Source organism: Tubulanus polymorphus, chromosome 1 (genome assembly GCF_964204645.1).
Source record: "Tubulanus polymorphus chromosome 1, tnTubPoly1.2, whole genome shotgun sequence".
Classification (NCBI taxonomy): domain Eukaryota; kingdom Metazoa; phylum Nemertea; class Palaeonemertea; order Tubulaniformes; family Tubulanidae; genus Tubulanus; species Tubulanus polymorphus.
Window position 1 is genome coordinate 21,457,524 of NC_134025.1, and position 15,958 is coordinate 21,473,481.

The 15,958-nt window shown below is 38.7% G+C and overlaps 1 protein-coding gene across 4 annotated transcripts in view; it reads right to left on the reverse strand.

Annotated features, from left to right (window-relative positions):
* Window positions 1–1,434: 1,434 nt before the first annotated feature.
* LOC141905493 (protein king tubby 1-like) overlaps window positions 1,435–15,958 on the reverse strand; it is a 46,858-nt gene continuing 32,334 nt past the window's right edge. For 3 of the 4 annotated variants that reach the window (XM_074794383.1, XM_074794375.1, XM_074794363.1), the window contains 10 exons: window positions 14,726–14,886; window positions 12,167–12,214; window positions 10,047–10,412; window positions 7,671–7,874; window positions 6,395–6,507; window positions 5,695–5,800; window positions 5,499–5,603; window positions 4,787–4,874; window positions 4,227–4,310; window positions 1,435–3,608 (listed from right to left, as the gene is read on the reverse strand). In XM_074794383.1, the coding sequence (XP_074650484.1) occupies window positions 3,475–3,608; window positions 4,227–4,310; window positions 4,787–4,874; window positions 5,499–5,603; window positions 5,695–5,800; window positions 6,395–6,507; window positions 7,671–7,874; window positions 10,047–10,412; window positions 12,167–12,214; window positions 14,726–14,886 (1,409 nt within the window). In that variant the 3' untranslated portion in view covers window positions 1,435–3,474. The remainder of the gene's footprint in view (window positions 3,609–4,226; window positions 4,311–4,786; window positions 4,875–5,498; window positions 5,604–5,694; window positions 5,801–6,394; window positions 6,508–7,670; window positions 7,875–10,046; window positions 10,413–12,166; window positions 12,215–14,725; window positions 14,887–15,958) is intronic. The other variant, XR_012619264.1, reaches the window with a different exon arrangement.

The window sequence follows — 15,958 nt, forward strand, 5'->3', positions numbered from 1 at the left end:
AGCCTAGGCGACAAAATATTGCCACCAACTGAAGTATGATAAATCGTGTACATATATCCCTGGATAAGTCACTGACCCGCCTGCCATCTTCTATCGATCAATTAAAATCTTTGCTTTCGATTTGTTCTCTGAAGACAAAAATAGGAATTACCGTGGACTTTCAACATCATCGGAGACATTTTAATAACAATCGTCTCAGATGGGCTGCGCTTTTATACGTAAACATAGATAGGTCATTTAAATGCCATATATAGATATGATAAAACAATGGCTAAGTGAGTTGTTGCTTTGTGTTTTTCTAAACGACAAAATCAATTCGAATTTGAAAAATCATTTGATTCATAGCTCATATACATAAACGCAATCGAATCCACTTGAGTCAGTTCTTAATCTAAAATCATGTAAATCTATCCCTACACGAGCGATATCAGAGTTGCATGCGAGTAGTAACAACAAAGATTTTTTGCGACGACAAATATCAAAACGGTCATCCGGGTCAATCGGATCCGACTCGAGCGGAGACCACTATATGAGAATCATTTTATCATTCAATTAGTACGGAACACGCAAAGCTGATGTATAACGTGCCCTCTGCTACAACCAACATACCGGTAAGCATTTTTACAGAACGCCTGCTGTAAACTGAAAAACAAATCGTAAATATCTACTAATCTTTAACAACCGTAATAATATGTAATACGTACATACAACCATACACATTCATAATTAACTAACAAAGTAATGATAAATTAAGTACAATTTGAAAGATATCTCCATTTCGATTGAACGAGTATTGCTTTTTTACCATAAAAATCGCTTAAAAACAATAATAGATCATCTCGATGAGTTAGAACCTGATTCGATAATTCGTGAAAGAAAAAACATTCGATTTTTAGGTCGAGAAAATCCACGCTCACGCGTTACGCGTCTCATCGCTGACCAACCAAAAAATGGGAACGCTAGATCATCGTGGGCCTAGTTATCAGAAATACCGATGACTGCATTCTGATGTAAAATGTTGGAAATAAGAGATGTACTTATAAATGCCGTAGAATCCACTTAACCCTTTCAGTGCGTCTACACCGCAGTGCGGTGTATACATCGGTGATGGATTTTGCTAGTACACCGCACTGTGTATTGGTGTAATAAGTAATTAGTTTAGTTTTGATCTCCATTGAAAGATGGCAGCACCTGTCAAACATAGTGAAATAATAGTAACCAACGATACACCGCACCGTGGTGTAGTTGCACTATAGTGGTCACGAGAGAAATCCCACAATAACGAAGCCAAGATTGAAAAATTCTATATCAGAATGATTACATTTGAGGAGCAACGTTTCGGCTAACAACTAGCCATCATCAGGCGTACTGATGATGATGGCTAACAGTTGTTAGCGAAACGTCGCTCCTCAAATATAATCATTCTGATACAGAATTTTTCAATCTTGGCTTCGTTATTGTGGGATTTCTCTCGTCATCATCATACACGGATATTGTGTATCTTCTCGTCTAACTATAGTGGTATTCTCGTTGTTCAACACACTAGGGCGCAATTTTTCAAAATTTTCAAATTATCTCCAGCACTTTAGGGTATTAATTAGTCAGCACTGAAAGGGTTAATTCGGATCATTTGGGACCAACAAAATTCATTTGGTGTTGACGGCAAATTCTGACTAACTCATTCACTTGTACATTAACTGAACAAGTGGACTGCAAATAATGTCCAGATCAGACCAAAATCCGGATTAGATTGAAATCCGGATTTAACCAATATGGATTAAGCGGGTTTGACGGTAGTATGATAATGACATAACAGTTACTAATCTGAGCAAGAAGGTTATTTTCGACTACCGAGATATCAAAATCAATGAGTAGTAACTCAGGCAAATTAGTACTTGGAACTCTTATTCCTTTGTGATGCATTTAGCACAATTTATACATACGCATATAATGTAAGCAAGCAGAGTAATGAGTTAAATCTATTGCAACAATCGCTCACAAAAACTTCACAGAGATAATGTATTCCGTTCTTTGTGTGTATTCAGTAGAAACTTCAAAATTCAGATGATTTGAATATCTCTTCTGTTATGCTACTGAATCGAGCGTGAAAAAATTTGGGTCCTAATTTTCATTCGCAGATCTCGAAATCATCGACGGCAACCGACAAATAACTAATTCTCATCAAAAATACGAAAAAGAGAAAATTTCTATTTTCAGTATCAGGATGAAAGCTAGATCACCAGTAATCAGCGACATCAAAACCATTGTTAAGGGAATGTCTTAGCTAATCGCGGATGATCGATATTTCAAATTTATGAAGTGAAATTATTCCAACGAGCTTTTCTTTACACTATATTAGGAACTCGACTATTAAAATCACCATTTTGATTAGATTCAATTCATAATATATTGACTGATTTCAATTCATCAGTCTAGAGTCCTTTTCAAGAATGAAAACAAACCTACCCATTACACAGTGGAACCTTGTAACCTTTGGAATACCGTCTAAAATAGGAAAATTTCAATAATTTCATACTATCTGTTATAGCAAACACTAACAGATTTTCGGGTACCATTAAGTTTGTCATAATGAGGTTCCACTGGATACATATATACCATACTTAACATGTAAATGTAGGATTTTGTTCATTCTTGAAAAGACTCCTAAGATGCTTGACAAAGTTGATCGAAATGTTGTGAATAAATAATGTAGGCTAACCAGAACAAAGATTTTAATAGTGTTGCATTTTCTTTCGAACATTTGTAATGTAACGTAACAATCACCTATTTCCACCATTAAACACCGATTTAAACGACAATCACACCGCTGAAACCATACAAAACACAGTCTCCTTAAATTAAACTATTAACTGATGAGTATTAATCATTGTCAGAATGACCAATCACAAACTATTACGCAATATACACTGAATAATAATACTAATAAAACTACGTTCGTATTTTTTCTTCTCAATAGAAACATTCTCGCTTTTTTGTCGTCGTCGAAAATACACACGCACAAGTCTACAGCGCAGCGGTGAAATAACGTCGAATATATCTGAAAGGCACACGAAACGATGTGATATACATCTCTCGGCTGCGCTAGACAGAAGACTCTTCCTACGCCGAGGAAAGGAATCCGCATTCATTCGATCATCCGCATACGCGTGTGGAAATTTCATATCACATTTTCATCACACGCTTTCGTTGAATATACGCCTACGTTTATCGCATACGTATAATATATAATCACACATTTTATCATCGAGGGAATCGTCTCGGTGCTCATATCGAAATCAAATCAGCATCATCAGTCGGGTCGAGAAACAGTTTTCAGGCAACTACGAAAAAATTTCCCGAAAACGACCAAGTAATAGAACGACGCTTCCTTTCGTCGGAAAAATTTAATGATTGATTCTTGTCAATGGTCAGGTCGTGGTGGCTAGTCTAACTGGTGGACACGGGGCGCTGGATCTATTCGCACGCGAGTTTGCTATCAAAACTGCTGAGCGCTATTGAGAAAGCTTGCAGGGCGCACAGCGGATAATTGAAGTCCATAGTAAACACATCTTCCGAAACGCGGCCGAATTGCATCACAATATAATCCACTGAAACGAAAAATAAAATAAAACAATGTAGTTTCATTGGTAAACAACAACCAATACTAAATTCAATTATTGAAAACTGTTATGTTGATGCCAAAAGGGTTGGGTTCCATTGGCAACATAAGCCAAAGTAGACTCTGTAGTAGTAAACTCTGCCTGCCAAAGTGGGATCCCTCCCATCATTTGGGTAACCGTTCAACTCGGATGGTTTTTGAAGTATTTTGTGACACTCTATATGAAAAACATAATATCCAACTCGGATACCATTCAAGTCGCCCACATTTTTACGGTCCCATAAGAACCGACTTGAGCGAAGTCTACTGTATGTCCATTCTAAGGATCAAATCGCAGAGCTATGCATTCATGAACTTTTTTCAAATTGGGTGTTATAACCGTACCAGCTAGACGCAATCCAGTGATTGACAGAGCTAGAGTTTCTATTAACAACGAAGCTATGGTCTACGATTAAGAACTGATCAAAATCTTTTTGGTCCCTGCAAAATTAGTCTGTTTCATAGTGGAATGCACCAGTTTAGTGCCAACATTTTGCCAGAGTGAACGCTTGGCCTGTTCTACATAGCACTAAATTTAATAGCATTCTGAATGATCACCAGTACTTACCGTCGTTGTCATGTACAATCTGGAAATTTTTCACTGACGCTTGCGTAACACGTCCATGGAAATTCAGCACATATGACTGAGTGTCTGAAGAAAAGAAATTTAAAGATCAATTTCAGTTGTTATGAAATCTTGAAATAACGTCATCATTCTCGGCCTGGGCCTTGGGTATGGACCCCTCTTAAATTCTGATTGCCTTTTAAGCAAGACATGAATATCATTTTCAAAGCCGCATGAAATAAGTACATGGTTGCACAAATTCTTTAGTATTTCGGATACGGTTTGAGAAAATTTTTTTGTCGGGAGAAACCTTCACTAGTGCCCTATAACTTTTACTTCATTTTACTGATTTTACCCAAAAAAATGGCAGTTAGTGGGCCATATTGATTCTGGTTGGGCCAAATTTTGGGCTGCAGTTGCGCGTCTACGGTAGATACATACATAAACCTAGTAGTTACCCCAGGGAAAGGCTAACATACACAGTGAGATAGGCTAGGGGTCATTAGACTTAAATATGGGTATGAGCATCAGATTAATCATCATAAAAATTCGGGGACACGAACCATCATTCCATACGGGAGTCTTATTGTGAAGCTCTAGCAGATTCTCCATGTTCTTTCGCTTCCACCTTTCTATCAAACCGTCATGGTCCTGTGAAAAGTAACGTTAGAAAAAAAATTAAAACAACAATAATTCACTTTCTCATAAATCAGTAAGCAAATATGAAAATATGAAGAGTGAACGCTACAAATGTTTTTGTTGGCTATCTTAATATCATATATTATAGAAAATCCTACACTTAGAATATTAAGTATGAAATATTTCCTTGAGCTAGTAGTTAATGTCAACAACATTAATCTCAAAAGTGGCTTTTCCCCTCATCACAAACTTATTACTGAATTCCACTGTAATTTGGTTACCAGGGGTAAACTCAATATGTAATCAATTATTATCATAATTATTATTATCTTCATATCTAATCATCATTGTTTACTAATTAATTTTTTTCACAGGGCAATCTCCCCATCAGGCACAGCCTCGAGGGCTTGGGGTTGTTATTATCTATGTACCTATTTATTCATATCTTAAGAATTATGTTTATAATGTACATATTATAAGTAAATAAATCATTATTATAATTTGTCCTTTGATCCACTGTTTCCTTTCCCTTGTTATATTTCATATTCATTGCCATTGAGTAAGTGCATGAATTGTAAGTTGCGATTAATCAAAAATCGACAAGTACGTTATGATAAACTATATAGGTAAACATACCGAATGTGTTTGCGGTCTCAAATCCACTCGTTCGTGGTCTAAATTCATGCCCGGTATAATCACTGTCATTTTACGCGGACCTTTGAAGCCCAATACGTTCGTTTCCTAGAAAACAAAAAACCGTAAAAATACCAGTAAGTCAAGGTTTGGTGAAATCGACCTTGAATTTCAGCGTAAATATGCGACGAGGACTTACATATGCTACAGCTGCTAGTTCTCTGCGCCGGTCACTGTCGGCATTTCCTTTCTTCGGATTTTTACCACCATCAAAAACGGTGAATTGAGTACCTAATAGATTTGACCTACAATGAAGAACAATATTTCATTCATCATGCCCGGTCGTGGTCATCATGGGCGGGGCTGTATCAAACAACAGGAAAGCCGGCTACTTCCTTAAAGTTCTTAGGGATCAGGGATACCCCATTACCAAGATTCCCTGATATTTCCTTGACCAAAATGTTCCCCAATGGAATATTGAAAGCTATCCTCCGAAGGAGCTGAACAACAAGACACCAATAGATCAAATTCCCTGATTGCCCTGATCTGTGAAAACCCCCTTGAATCCCCTTATGCCATCCATACTACCGGTATTCATCATTTATCAAACGTGCCATCGCTATGATAATCATTGATACGTGATACGATAGGACTTCGAATGGCAGGTGGTCAAAGGACTGAGCCAGATTTTTGGATACAGATGTGTCTCGACTAGATACATGTATAAATCAAATATCAATACAATCTGTTGGAATGTCTTCGAAACTTCCCGCAATAACTGCATTCCGACGACGGATCATATCCCGCTGGGATGTAAGTCCCTAATGGGCTAAAAACGTTTTCAGCTTGAACTCTTTCATAAAACAAGAAATAGATCCGTATCATTTTACATGAATTACCTTAATTTTCCTACGAAAGCCTCTCCGTCCCTAGACAAGTCAGTCGGATCGATCGAAATACAGTAGTTCGAGGTTTTACTCTTTTTTCGTTTTCGTCCCGCTAACAAAAACACCTAGACAAAAATCATCAATACAAAATATGTAATAAGGCAATTTCTCATAAGCGGTATCTAAATTCTGAATACAGCGGAACCTCGTGGCAACAAACCAGAAAATAATATCCGAATGAAATCAATGAAGAGTTGTTGGTCTGTTTAATCAGGTTTGTTATAACAAGGTTTCCCTGTAGGTGCTTAATTTTATCTTATTTTAAGATATTAAGTATTTTCAGAAAGTTATTCAAAGCGAAATTTGTTACGAGGAAATTCGCGGTACATATACAATTTTAGAGAGACATGATGGTCCATGATGATGGGGGGGAGGGGGGTTGTGGCTTCATAAGAGGTGAGTGCAAAACACGATAAGCCGAGCCAACAATGACACAGAAACTAACAATCAGTTCTGTGCGATACTCAGCGTTTTGGTGACAACTAACATCGAACTAATCCAAAATTGATGGCAATACATTTATCAATATGAAAGCAAGTTTCAAACGTGCATTCGAACAACACATCGAACTACGACTATATCCTACAATACCTCATGGCATCGCCTGTTTAAATCTTACGACATCTTTTATCTAAAGAGTACTAAAACAGCCTGGCAATAGATATAGGTTTTTTTTATGGGGAGGGGTGCTACGCAATCCGTACGTACTATACTGATATACCATGCAAAGAACGTAGCATTTCAGATATCGGAAGAATCGACGATATTTCAGGGTGGCCACCTCTATTTTCCCCAACTATTCGCTGACATTCACGTTGTTTTACCGGCCTTGATCCGCTGAGAATCCAATCAATAAACACAGGCAAAACATACGTAAAACATAGACAGACATAAACTATTTGATTTTATGTGACCTAGCAACCTCAACAAATTTCCCTGACTGGTCCATGATTATTTACTTTTTTATGAAATTCGCAGACTATTCCCTGGTTTTTTTAAAGGAAAGAATATTCTCCAAGACTGTTCCCCGATTTCACGGTCAGTGGCCACCCTCCGTTTCACGATCAGAAATGAGACGATTAAATTGTGCGCTAATTTTCGTTTCTTAGAAAAAAAATCGATAACACGTACTAATTAGGGATGGAAAAAAAAATAACAAAACTACATCCATCATTCATAAAACGAGTCCATCGATCCTCCGCCATTGTATATTTACCGGTTTACGTACCCGCCGACCGTCATCGCGCTCGAGGTGTAAGAAATATGTCGGAAACATGCCGCGATCGACGCCTTTCTTGTCTCGCGTGATACGGCATTTCATCGTGACGCCCTGGGGCGCCGGCTTCAGAATGAAATCCTCCAAGTTTTCGGTCGGGTCGAGCATTGGCCCGCGCGCCGAGGCACCCACTGGACTGCTGGCATTATTGACATCCTAAATTCGTAGAAAGAAATATGTGTTCATTCGTCAAAATCAATTCATGCGTTCTCGACTCTAAATTTCCGATATAGATCGCAAACCATAAACAATGGATAATTTATAGTGTCGCTATTACATATAATTGCATTGCCAAAAGTAAATTACCCCTTAAGCCAAGCGGAGGTCGACTAAGATGCGATCAGATCATTGGATCATAAGGAGGTGTGTCTGTGATTTTTTTAATCCGAAACTGCCCACTGTGTGCCCTGTTTAAGATCGTTAGACAAAGGAATCAACAACGTTCTTACAACAATCTGATCTGGTCGTACGTCTAGCTTGGCTTTAGTCAGAATTTACAGAAAAGTTTGTATAACATCGTTAATAATTCGCTCATTAAAATGAACATGATAATTTGAATCAACGGTTAATTCGCTTCTGTGAAATGGTTCACAGTTTCATTAACTGGTTTTCTCTCAAACTAAGGGTTAACTGTATTCATAAATCTAGTTAACCCCTCCCTTTAGTTTATGTTTTGAAACAAGTCTATAAAGCTGGCCCTGCAAAATGAAAACATTCACCACGGATAAATAAACTCTCCAATTGGCGTAATACAATATGTTTAGTGAAAAAGATAATTTCAAAAGCGTGTCAACACAAAACCACAACGTTCCAACATTTCGCTCGATGGTGGCCATTAAACGACAATGGCCGAACCTTCCGAAATCATTCTAGATATTAGTGTTGCATATCTCGCTGAAGCACGTCACGTAAGTTTTCATTACCGAGCCCTTCTCATCCGCACTACAGATTAGCCAGTCTCAACCTACGGCAGCCAGTGAGATCGGCCAATATGAAGAATAGGTTATGGATGGCGGCACGGATGCCGGTACGTCGATGCAGTCAGCGGATACGCCACGCCGACAAAGCAGACAATACAAGCATAAACACGTCACGTAGATAGCGATGTTACATACATACAGTTTACTGTTTCCGCAATCATACCGCTTAAAAAACGAGTCCCACGCAATTTGTCATTCAAATCAGACAAAATATATATACGATACAGATAGCGTTTAATGATAACTTATGTACAAGCTAATACATACGAAAGAGACAAAACTATCTTGATTAGCTAGTGCCATGAAACCGTAGCATACATAAAACATATTAAGGCAAACAAATGACAAATAAAAACATAAAACACTAATTCATTATTTGCGGTTATTTTTTGTCTAGACAATGAATGATTAGTAACGTTTCATTAGCACGTGTGTATGTCTGTCGATTTGATGGGTGGTATTTCTGAAATGAAAGGTTACCGCGTGGGTGTATGAAGTAAGTATCGAGTTAAATAAATCTATGAAATGATTATTATCAAATGGCAACGAAATGAAAATGAAACCAACGAACGAAAAATATGAAATTAGTGGAATGTACCAGATCGTATATCAGCATACAGCAAGGTTGCGTTACCGAAACCCAAGTGCTGAATTTCTGGCTAGACGTTTTCACATTCTAGGTTTAAAAGAATCCCCCGGGTAAAAATTCACGCCTTTTGAAAGGTTTTCACCTTACATTGACTGATTCTAGCTCCCGACTTTCCCAAAATGTCTCTTAAGGACATCAGGGGGCCAGTTGCTCAAAAGTTGGTTAGAGTTAACCAGTGGATAGTTGAATAACGACAATTGAAAGTTCATTATTACTATGGTATTTATCCGCCGGTTATCTTTAAACAACTTTTGACCAACTGTCTCCAGAATTTTTTTTATGCCAGTTCCCCATTAAAATCAGAAAATTTGATTTTATTTTCATTTCGATCCCCGCAACAAAACGTCTAGCCGAACGAAATTGATGACGGAAATTATATCCCGGCAATGACTCAGCAGCGGATCTAGGTAACTTAGAAGGCCAGGGTCCAGAAGGCATTTTTTTCAGATAAAGCAGCCTTTAATGATCATTTACTTCGACGAAACGGGCGACCTCAATGGGAAGGCGGGGGTCCGGACGCCCCCGAGAACAACCCCTAGATACGCCCCTGAGACTGTAGATATACTGATATACGTAAGTAGTGGAAAGAGAAAGCAAGACTATCAAGCCGATAAATATGCCGATTGTTAGAGCGAAAGAATAATAATGACGAAGCGAGAGTTATGAAGAACGTAGCACTTTCGGCTGAAGTTCCCTTACGCTGTTGTAATCGCTATTTTTGTCGACGTCGTCGCCGACGGCTTGCGACGAGTCTTGAATCATGAAATCGGATATCGGCGACGAGCGCGTCGAATGTTGCTCAGGAGTACGACGGTTACTACGACTACCGACAACGCGCGGCGCAACGTCCGGTAGTACGGACGAGTCGAGTTCGTCTACGTCGTTGTCGTCGTTGTCCTCCTCGGCCTCGTCGAGAACGGGCGTTTTTTCGCGATGCTTTTTTTTCTTATTCTTCTTCGATTTGCTCGATTTCGACGACGACGAAGAATTCGACGTCGCTTGCAAGTCCGTCTGCTGCTGGTTTGGTTGCGGTTGTTGCGCTTGTTGTTGTGGCGACGTATGGGACTAAAGAAAGAGAAATGACAGACATGGACAACATTGAGTAATGTAAAAACTACGATGACACTAGATACACAACAAACGCAGAGTGAGTTGCCAACCGGTGAATTTCTATCTACAAACAGTTAACTCCTTAATTTCCAATTTTCATAACATTTCCAAATTCCCAAATATTTCCAAACCAGGAAATTTTGAATTTCACAAGTTTTTCCTGATGTCCCGGAACTGTTGGATGATAAAATATTTCCGTTTTGTGTTTTAAGTTTTTGATTTGCTGTGTGCTCTAGGCTTTGAGGTGCTACCTTACATCTGAACTATTAACTCATACAGCAGACATGCCAACTTATCGATTACTCTATCAGGGACAAAAAACACAATTTTCAGGGAAACTATAAGGAAAATTGTAGAATTAGAACAATTTCTAGAGGGACAATAGAAAATTGTTTCAGGGACAGCAATAGTTTTATCAATAGCATAAAAAAACCCTCTTAGTGACAGTGAGGCATATTCAGGGACAGTTGGCAGCTCTGACAGTGACAAATTAGGATATACACGTATAACAAGTAATAAAAACTATTTTCATTCATCGTAAACAACGGAAAAAGTATCACGGACATTGATATTATTATCATACACTTTGTGGGAAGTGTCTACGACAATATCGGGGATGGTCAGCAACTCGCTTGCAGTTATTTAATAAAAAAAGGCCGCACATGAAACAGGCTTTAATGAACTAAGCTACGCTATTAAAAGAGTCGGGAGCTAGTTCCACAGTTTCCGGGTACAAAAAACTTTTTTCAGATCAGCCAAACTATGCCAGCTACTGTGGAACTGGATCCAGAACATTATCAAACTGAACAGTTCGACTGTAGCAAATTTCGAAGTTAACATAATGACGATAATATTTCAGTTATTCTCAAAGAGGCTTAGCAGATTGAAGCATATTTATGTATAGAACTACAAACACGTAGACAAATGACACTATCCTGTGAATATATATATATATATATATATATATATATATATATATATATATATATATATATATATATATATATATATATATATATATATATATATATATATATATATTGATTGACAAAAAACCTCGCTGATGAACGAATAGCTTAAACGACTCAATGAAAAGAAAACTGCAAATAAATCTTTCATGCCAGCGCCACAAAACTGTACATATCGCACGCGTAAACTAAATGGTTCTAAAATACGTAGTACGAGTAATACGAGTAATAGAGCTAAATTTTCACTGCGATGCGCAGCGACACGGACACCGGTCTCGTCGATCAGCGGTAATACGCTTCATGAGCCAGATCCGCACGCACAGTTTCCGGTTAGAATTATCAGGAATGAACTCGACAACACGTTTCCGCGTAACTGGGGCTCGAAGCATAGAAAGGCGAGAACTTTCAAGTATTCAAATATGAATATTGGATTCATTCCAAAATACCAGTAATGCCTAATTCAATTGATCATTGTCATCCGGTCATGGTGCTAATGGAAAAAAGTTTGACTAGGAAAAATGTCGCCAGATCTTTAGTCGACATCACCTCAATTCTAATGACTATAAATATGGCATTATATTCGCATGTGTGCATGTGTGTGTTTGTGCGTGGTACGCTTGTCGTGAAAACGAGAGACAATTTTTTGCTATCAAATCAAAATAATTGCTTGGTCTCCATAGAAACGAGAAAGCGTTCTCCGTAGACGAAATAAGCCGGATAGTTTTTAGTATCGAAACTTACGGCGTTAGGCTTGTTGTACACGTGGAAATTATCTTCATATTGAGAATTCTGTAAATAAAAGAGAGAGACAACGATTAATAACGATGATGAAAATAATCAAGTACGACTCGTTATTTCTAGACGAATAAAATGATCCAATCATTACTATTCTATTCTAGGAGCTACCGACGCGCGCTCACCTAGAACCTTATTTACCGCATTTAAGCGGGGATTTAGATACGGTACTAAGTGTTCGCACAGTTACCATAAATTATTTGAGGTCAATTCGTGACCTTACGTGATTCAGTACAGTACCGAAATACCGCGCTTAGCAAACGCGGTAAGTGACAATCCACTGAAAACCCAATCTCAGTAAGGATCTGAGTTGGCCGCGCACTTTGTACTGCGAACGTAGATTAGGTACTAAACAAGCTGCGCATTGTAGTACGCCACAATCAACTAGGGAGATGACCGCAGTTAATTCTGCCCTTCTAAGTGTTTATTCGTTTTCAACTCCTGGTTTAAACATAAGAAGCTACTAAAAAGAACGAAGATATTCAGGCAGCAGATGTAGTTGCATAATTTTCACTTGTAAAAATATACGGTGACGAACCTATTTTGCCTACACAAGGATCTTAATACCTATTACCCGAGATTCTTATTCTTGAGATTTATTCAGACAACTCCCAGATTTCTTCTCGGATTCAATTAAAATCTATCCATAATTTCTCAAATTCTTTGAATGGTGTTTAAAAAAATTCACCCTATATATGAACCTTAAGATCACCTGAGTTTATCAAGAGGAGTGATTTGCCTAATTTCTGATGAGCGAGGCTAAAAATCTAGATGAAAGTTCATTGAAAATGAACTAGATTTTGGCAGGGTTGTCGCACTGATACGCACCCCATCGAGTGGGATAGCTGGTGGCACGGAATCCTCATTAGGAGCTAAAGCCATTTTATAAGACCTCCCAAAAATCATGGTTTTGGAACCTTATCACAATTTCCACCAAGCCCTTGGATCTAAAACCATCATCATGCAGAAGCCCTCAACCGGCAACCCCCAACTACTAGTTAGTACTACTTAACCTGAATATCGACGAAATTCATCCTATTTTATGTATATCAAATTCAAAATATCGTAGTAACCCGATTAAAAAGAGATTCATAAAAAACATTATTCAGATACTGGGACATCGCGTTATCGAGAAAACTCTTTGCGATTCCGAACAAACAGAACAAAGTGAGCTCTCGAATATACGCAGCGACGTGATAACGTTAAATCGCGCCGATTCAAAATATATCGTCTGTCATTTCGTCGTTAAGCGTTACGAACCTATACCGCTGTACTACGACGACAAACGACATATATATACATACATATGGGATATATATATATATATATATATATATATATATATATATATATATATATATATATATATATATATGTAATATCGACTCTCGAAGTCGCGTCGGATGTAGACTACTCTTACTGAATATCTCCCCCGGATGATTCACATCCCGTCAATTTGCGGTGGCGGCGGCGGCGGCTGCGAGTCCGCGCCAATCAGACGTGTACACTCAATACGCTACACGCTTATACACGAGACACACAGAAAACGGCTTAAAGTGTACTCGTCGGGTACGCCGTCGATAAACCCCGTCAACTTCAACCATCGACGAGACAACCGTTGCGAGATATTTCCGTCGATTTACGTTAAAAAAGTTTACGAAAAGTCTTCATATTCTTCGCACATCTTCTTCTTTTTACAAACCGCCTTAACCGAAACTTGGCTCTTCCATTATCATCGCAGAATCATCCATATCCGCAGTTCTTGGTGACGATTTGACTCAAATGATAACAACATTTTTTTCCAACCGCCAGAAGCATAAATATACGGATTTAGAAACTACTTCGATCTATCACGCCAATCCCCTATTGTATTCGGTCGTCACACGACTTAAGCACTTAAATGAACTTATTGCTACTCAGGAGTTAACTATAAATTACAAAAATATGGAACTTCTGAGAACTTAGGGGCGATAAAAACCTTGACTGCTCTAGCAATATCACAAATTCACGAATATAAATAACATGACTGTAACAATGGTCATTATCCAGCGTTTTAGGCCGCGACCGGAACGTTGGACCAGGCCCGCATTGGTCCCAGAAATGACTCACTTCACTTTGTTTGAGCATTGAGTGAGTGGTTTACGTGTGAGCGCGCTCTCTAATTAGGCACGGCAAGCCAAATTTGAATCGGGCCCGACCGTACCAATGCGGCCCGGGCAGAATCGTCTCCGTGTAATCGCAGCCATTACATAGGTAACGACTTTCCATTAAAACATGGCTGCCACAGCCCAGAAAATCCTTTTATGGCATCGATAATGATTACCACCGCGGAAATGCAATTAATTATACTATGGTTGCTTTTGCTTTTTATGTAAACTACTGCTTCGTTAATTAGACCGGGTAATTTGAAGACACAACATAACGTTAATGTACGATATGGCAGCCATGTTTTCCCGAAGGGTCTATGACTGCGAGTTTTTTTTTGGGGGGATGAGGGCTACGTACATGTATATTTTGTTGTCTTTGCTGACTGATGTCCTGGTTGCTGCTTAGAGAGCCATACGACGGTGGAGGGATATTCGGTTGTGGGGCCGGAGAAATCGGAGTACTCTCCTCGTCTTCTTGTTCGATATCGAGAACTCGTTGATTGGGAGTAATCTCATCAACTGAAATCATCGAAAAGGGATCGTCATAAATAAAAACAATCATCATAAAAAATTTGTGAAAACATTTCTAAATGGGTTTAACCCTTTCAGTGCTGGCTAATTAATACCCTATAGTGCTGGAGATAATTTGAAAATTCTGAAAAATTCCACCCTAGTGTGTTGAATAACCGGAATAGCACTATAGTACGTCTACACCCTGGCCCGGTATATCGTTAGTTACTAATATTTCACTATGTTTGATAGGTGCTACCATCTTTCAAGAGAGATAATTAGTAATTCCTAATTAAATCAATACACCGTCGTGCGGTGTACTAGCAAAATCCATCACTGATTCGTACACCGCACTGCGGTGTAGACGCACTGAAAGGGTTAACTGGTGTTCACACGAGGATTTCAGCACGGTACTAAGTGTTCACACAGGAAATTATTCGAAGTGCATTAGCGGCGAAGCGCCGAATCTGCGTTCACACTACAGAAAATAGCCAGCCAGCTTAGTGCTGTACTGAGATCAGGTTTTCGATGCGGAATCCGCGTTTTAATAAGCTGCATATTTCAGTACGGAACTGAAAAAGCCGCGAATACGCCTCGGATAATTTCATCCTGTGAACGCTTAGCACCGTTCGAAATCCTTGTGTGAATGCAGCTAATATTTTTTTTAAGATCGTGGCTACAAGAAATCAGTCAGGTGTGCAACATGTGTCATTTTCATGATTTTATGCAACATCCGACACAGGCAGATTTACTATGGAAAAGGGACAATGCAAAGATTGAAGTTTTCTTAAACCCCTCAACCCACCAAGTTGCACAAGCAAGCGATTGAGGTTTCGGTTTCCCTTTTCGAAGGGAAAGAACCTTCGAACAAATGCTCAGGTCGCCATCAGAATTTGAACCCATGAATTATGGATTTGAAGAAACAAGTATAAGACCGATGTCTTAGACCAATCAGCGTCAAAATCAAACAGTCAACATTAACTGAATGAAATTTGAGTTTGGTTCTGGTTTTAATACGCAATGAAATGCCATGATAGTGCGTTGTATATCAATTTCGCCAACAGCTAGTAATCGCTAATGC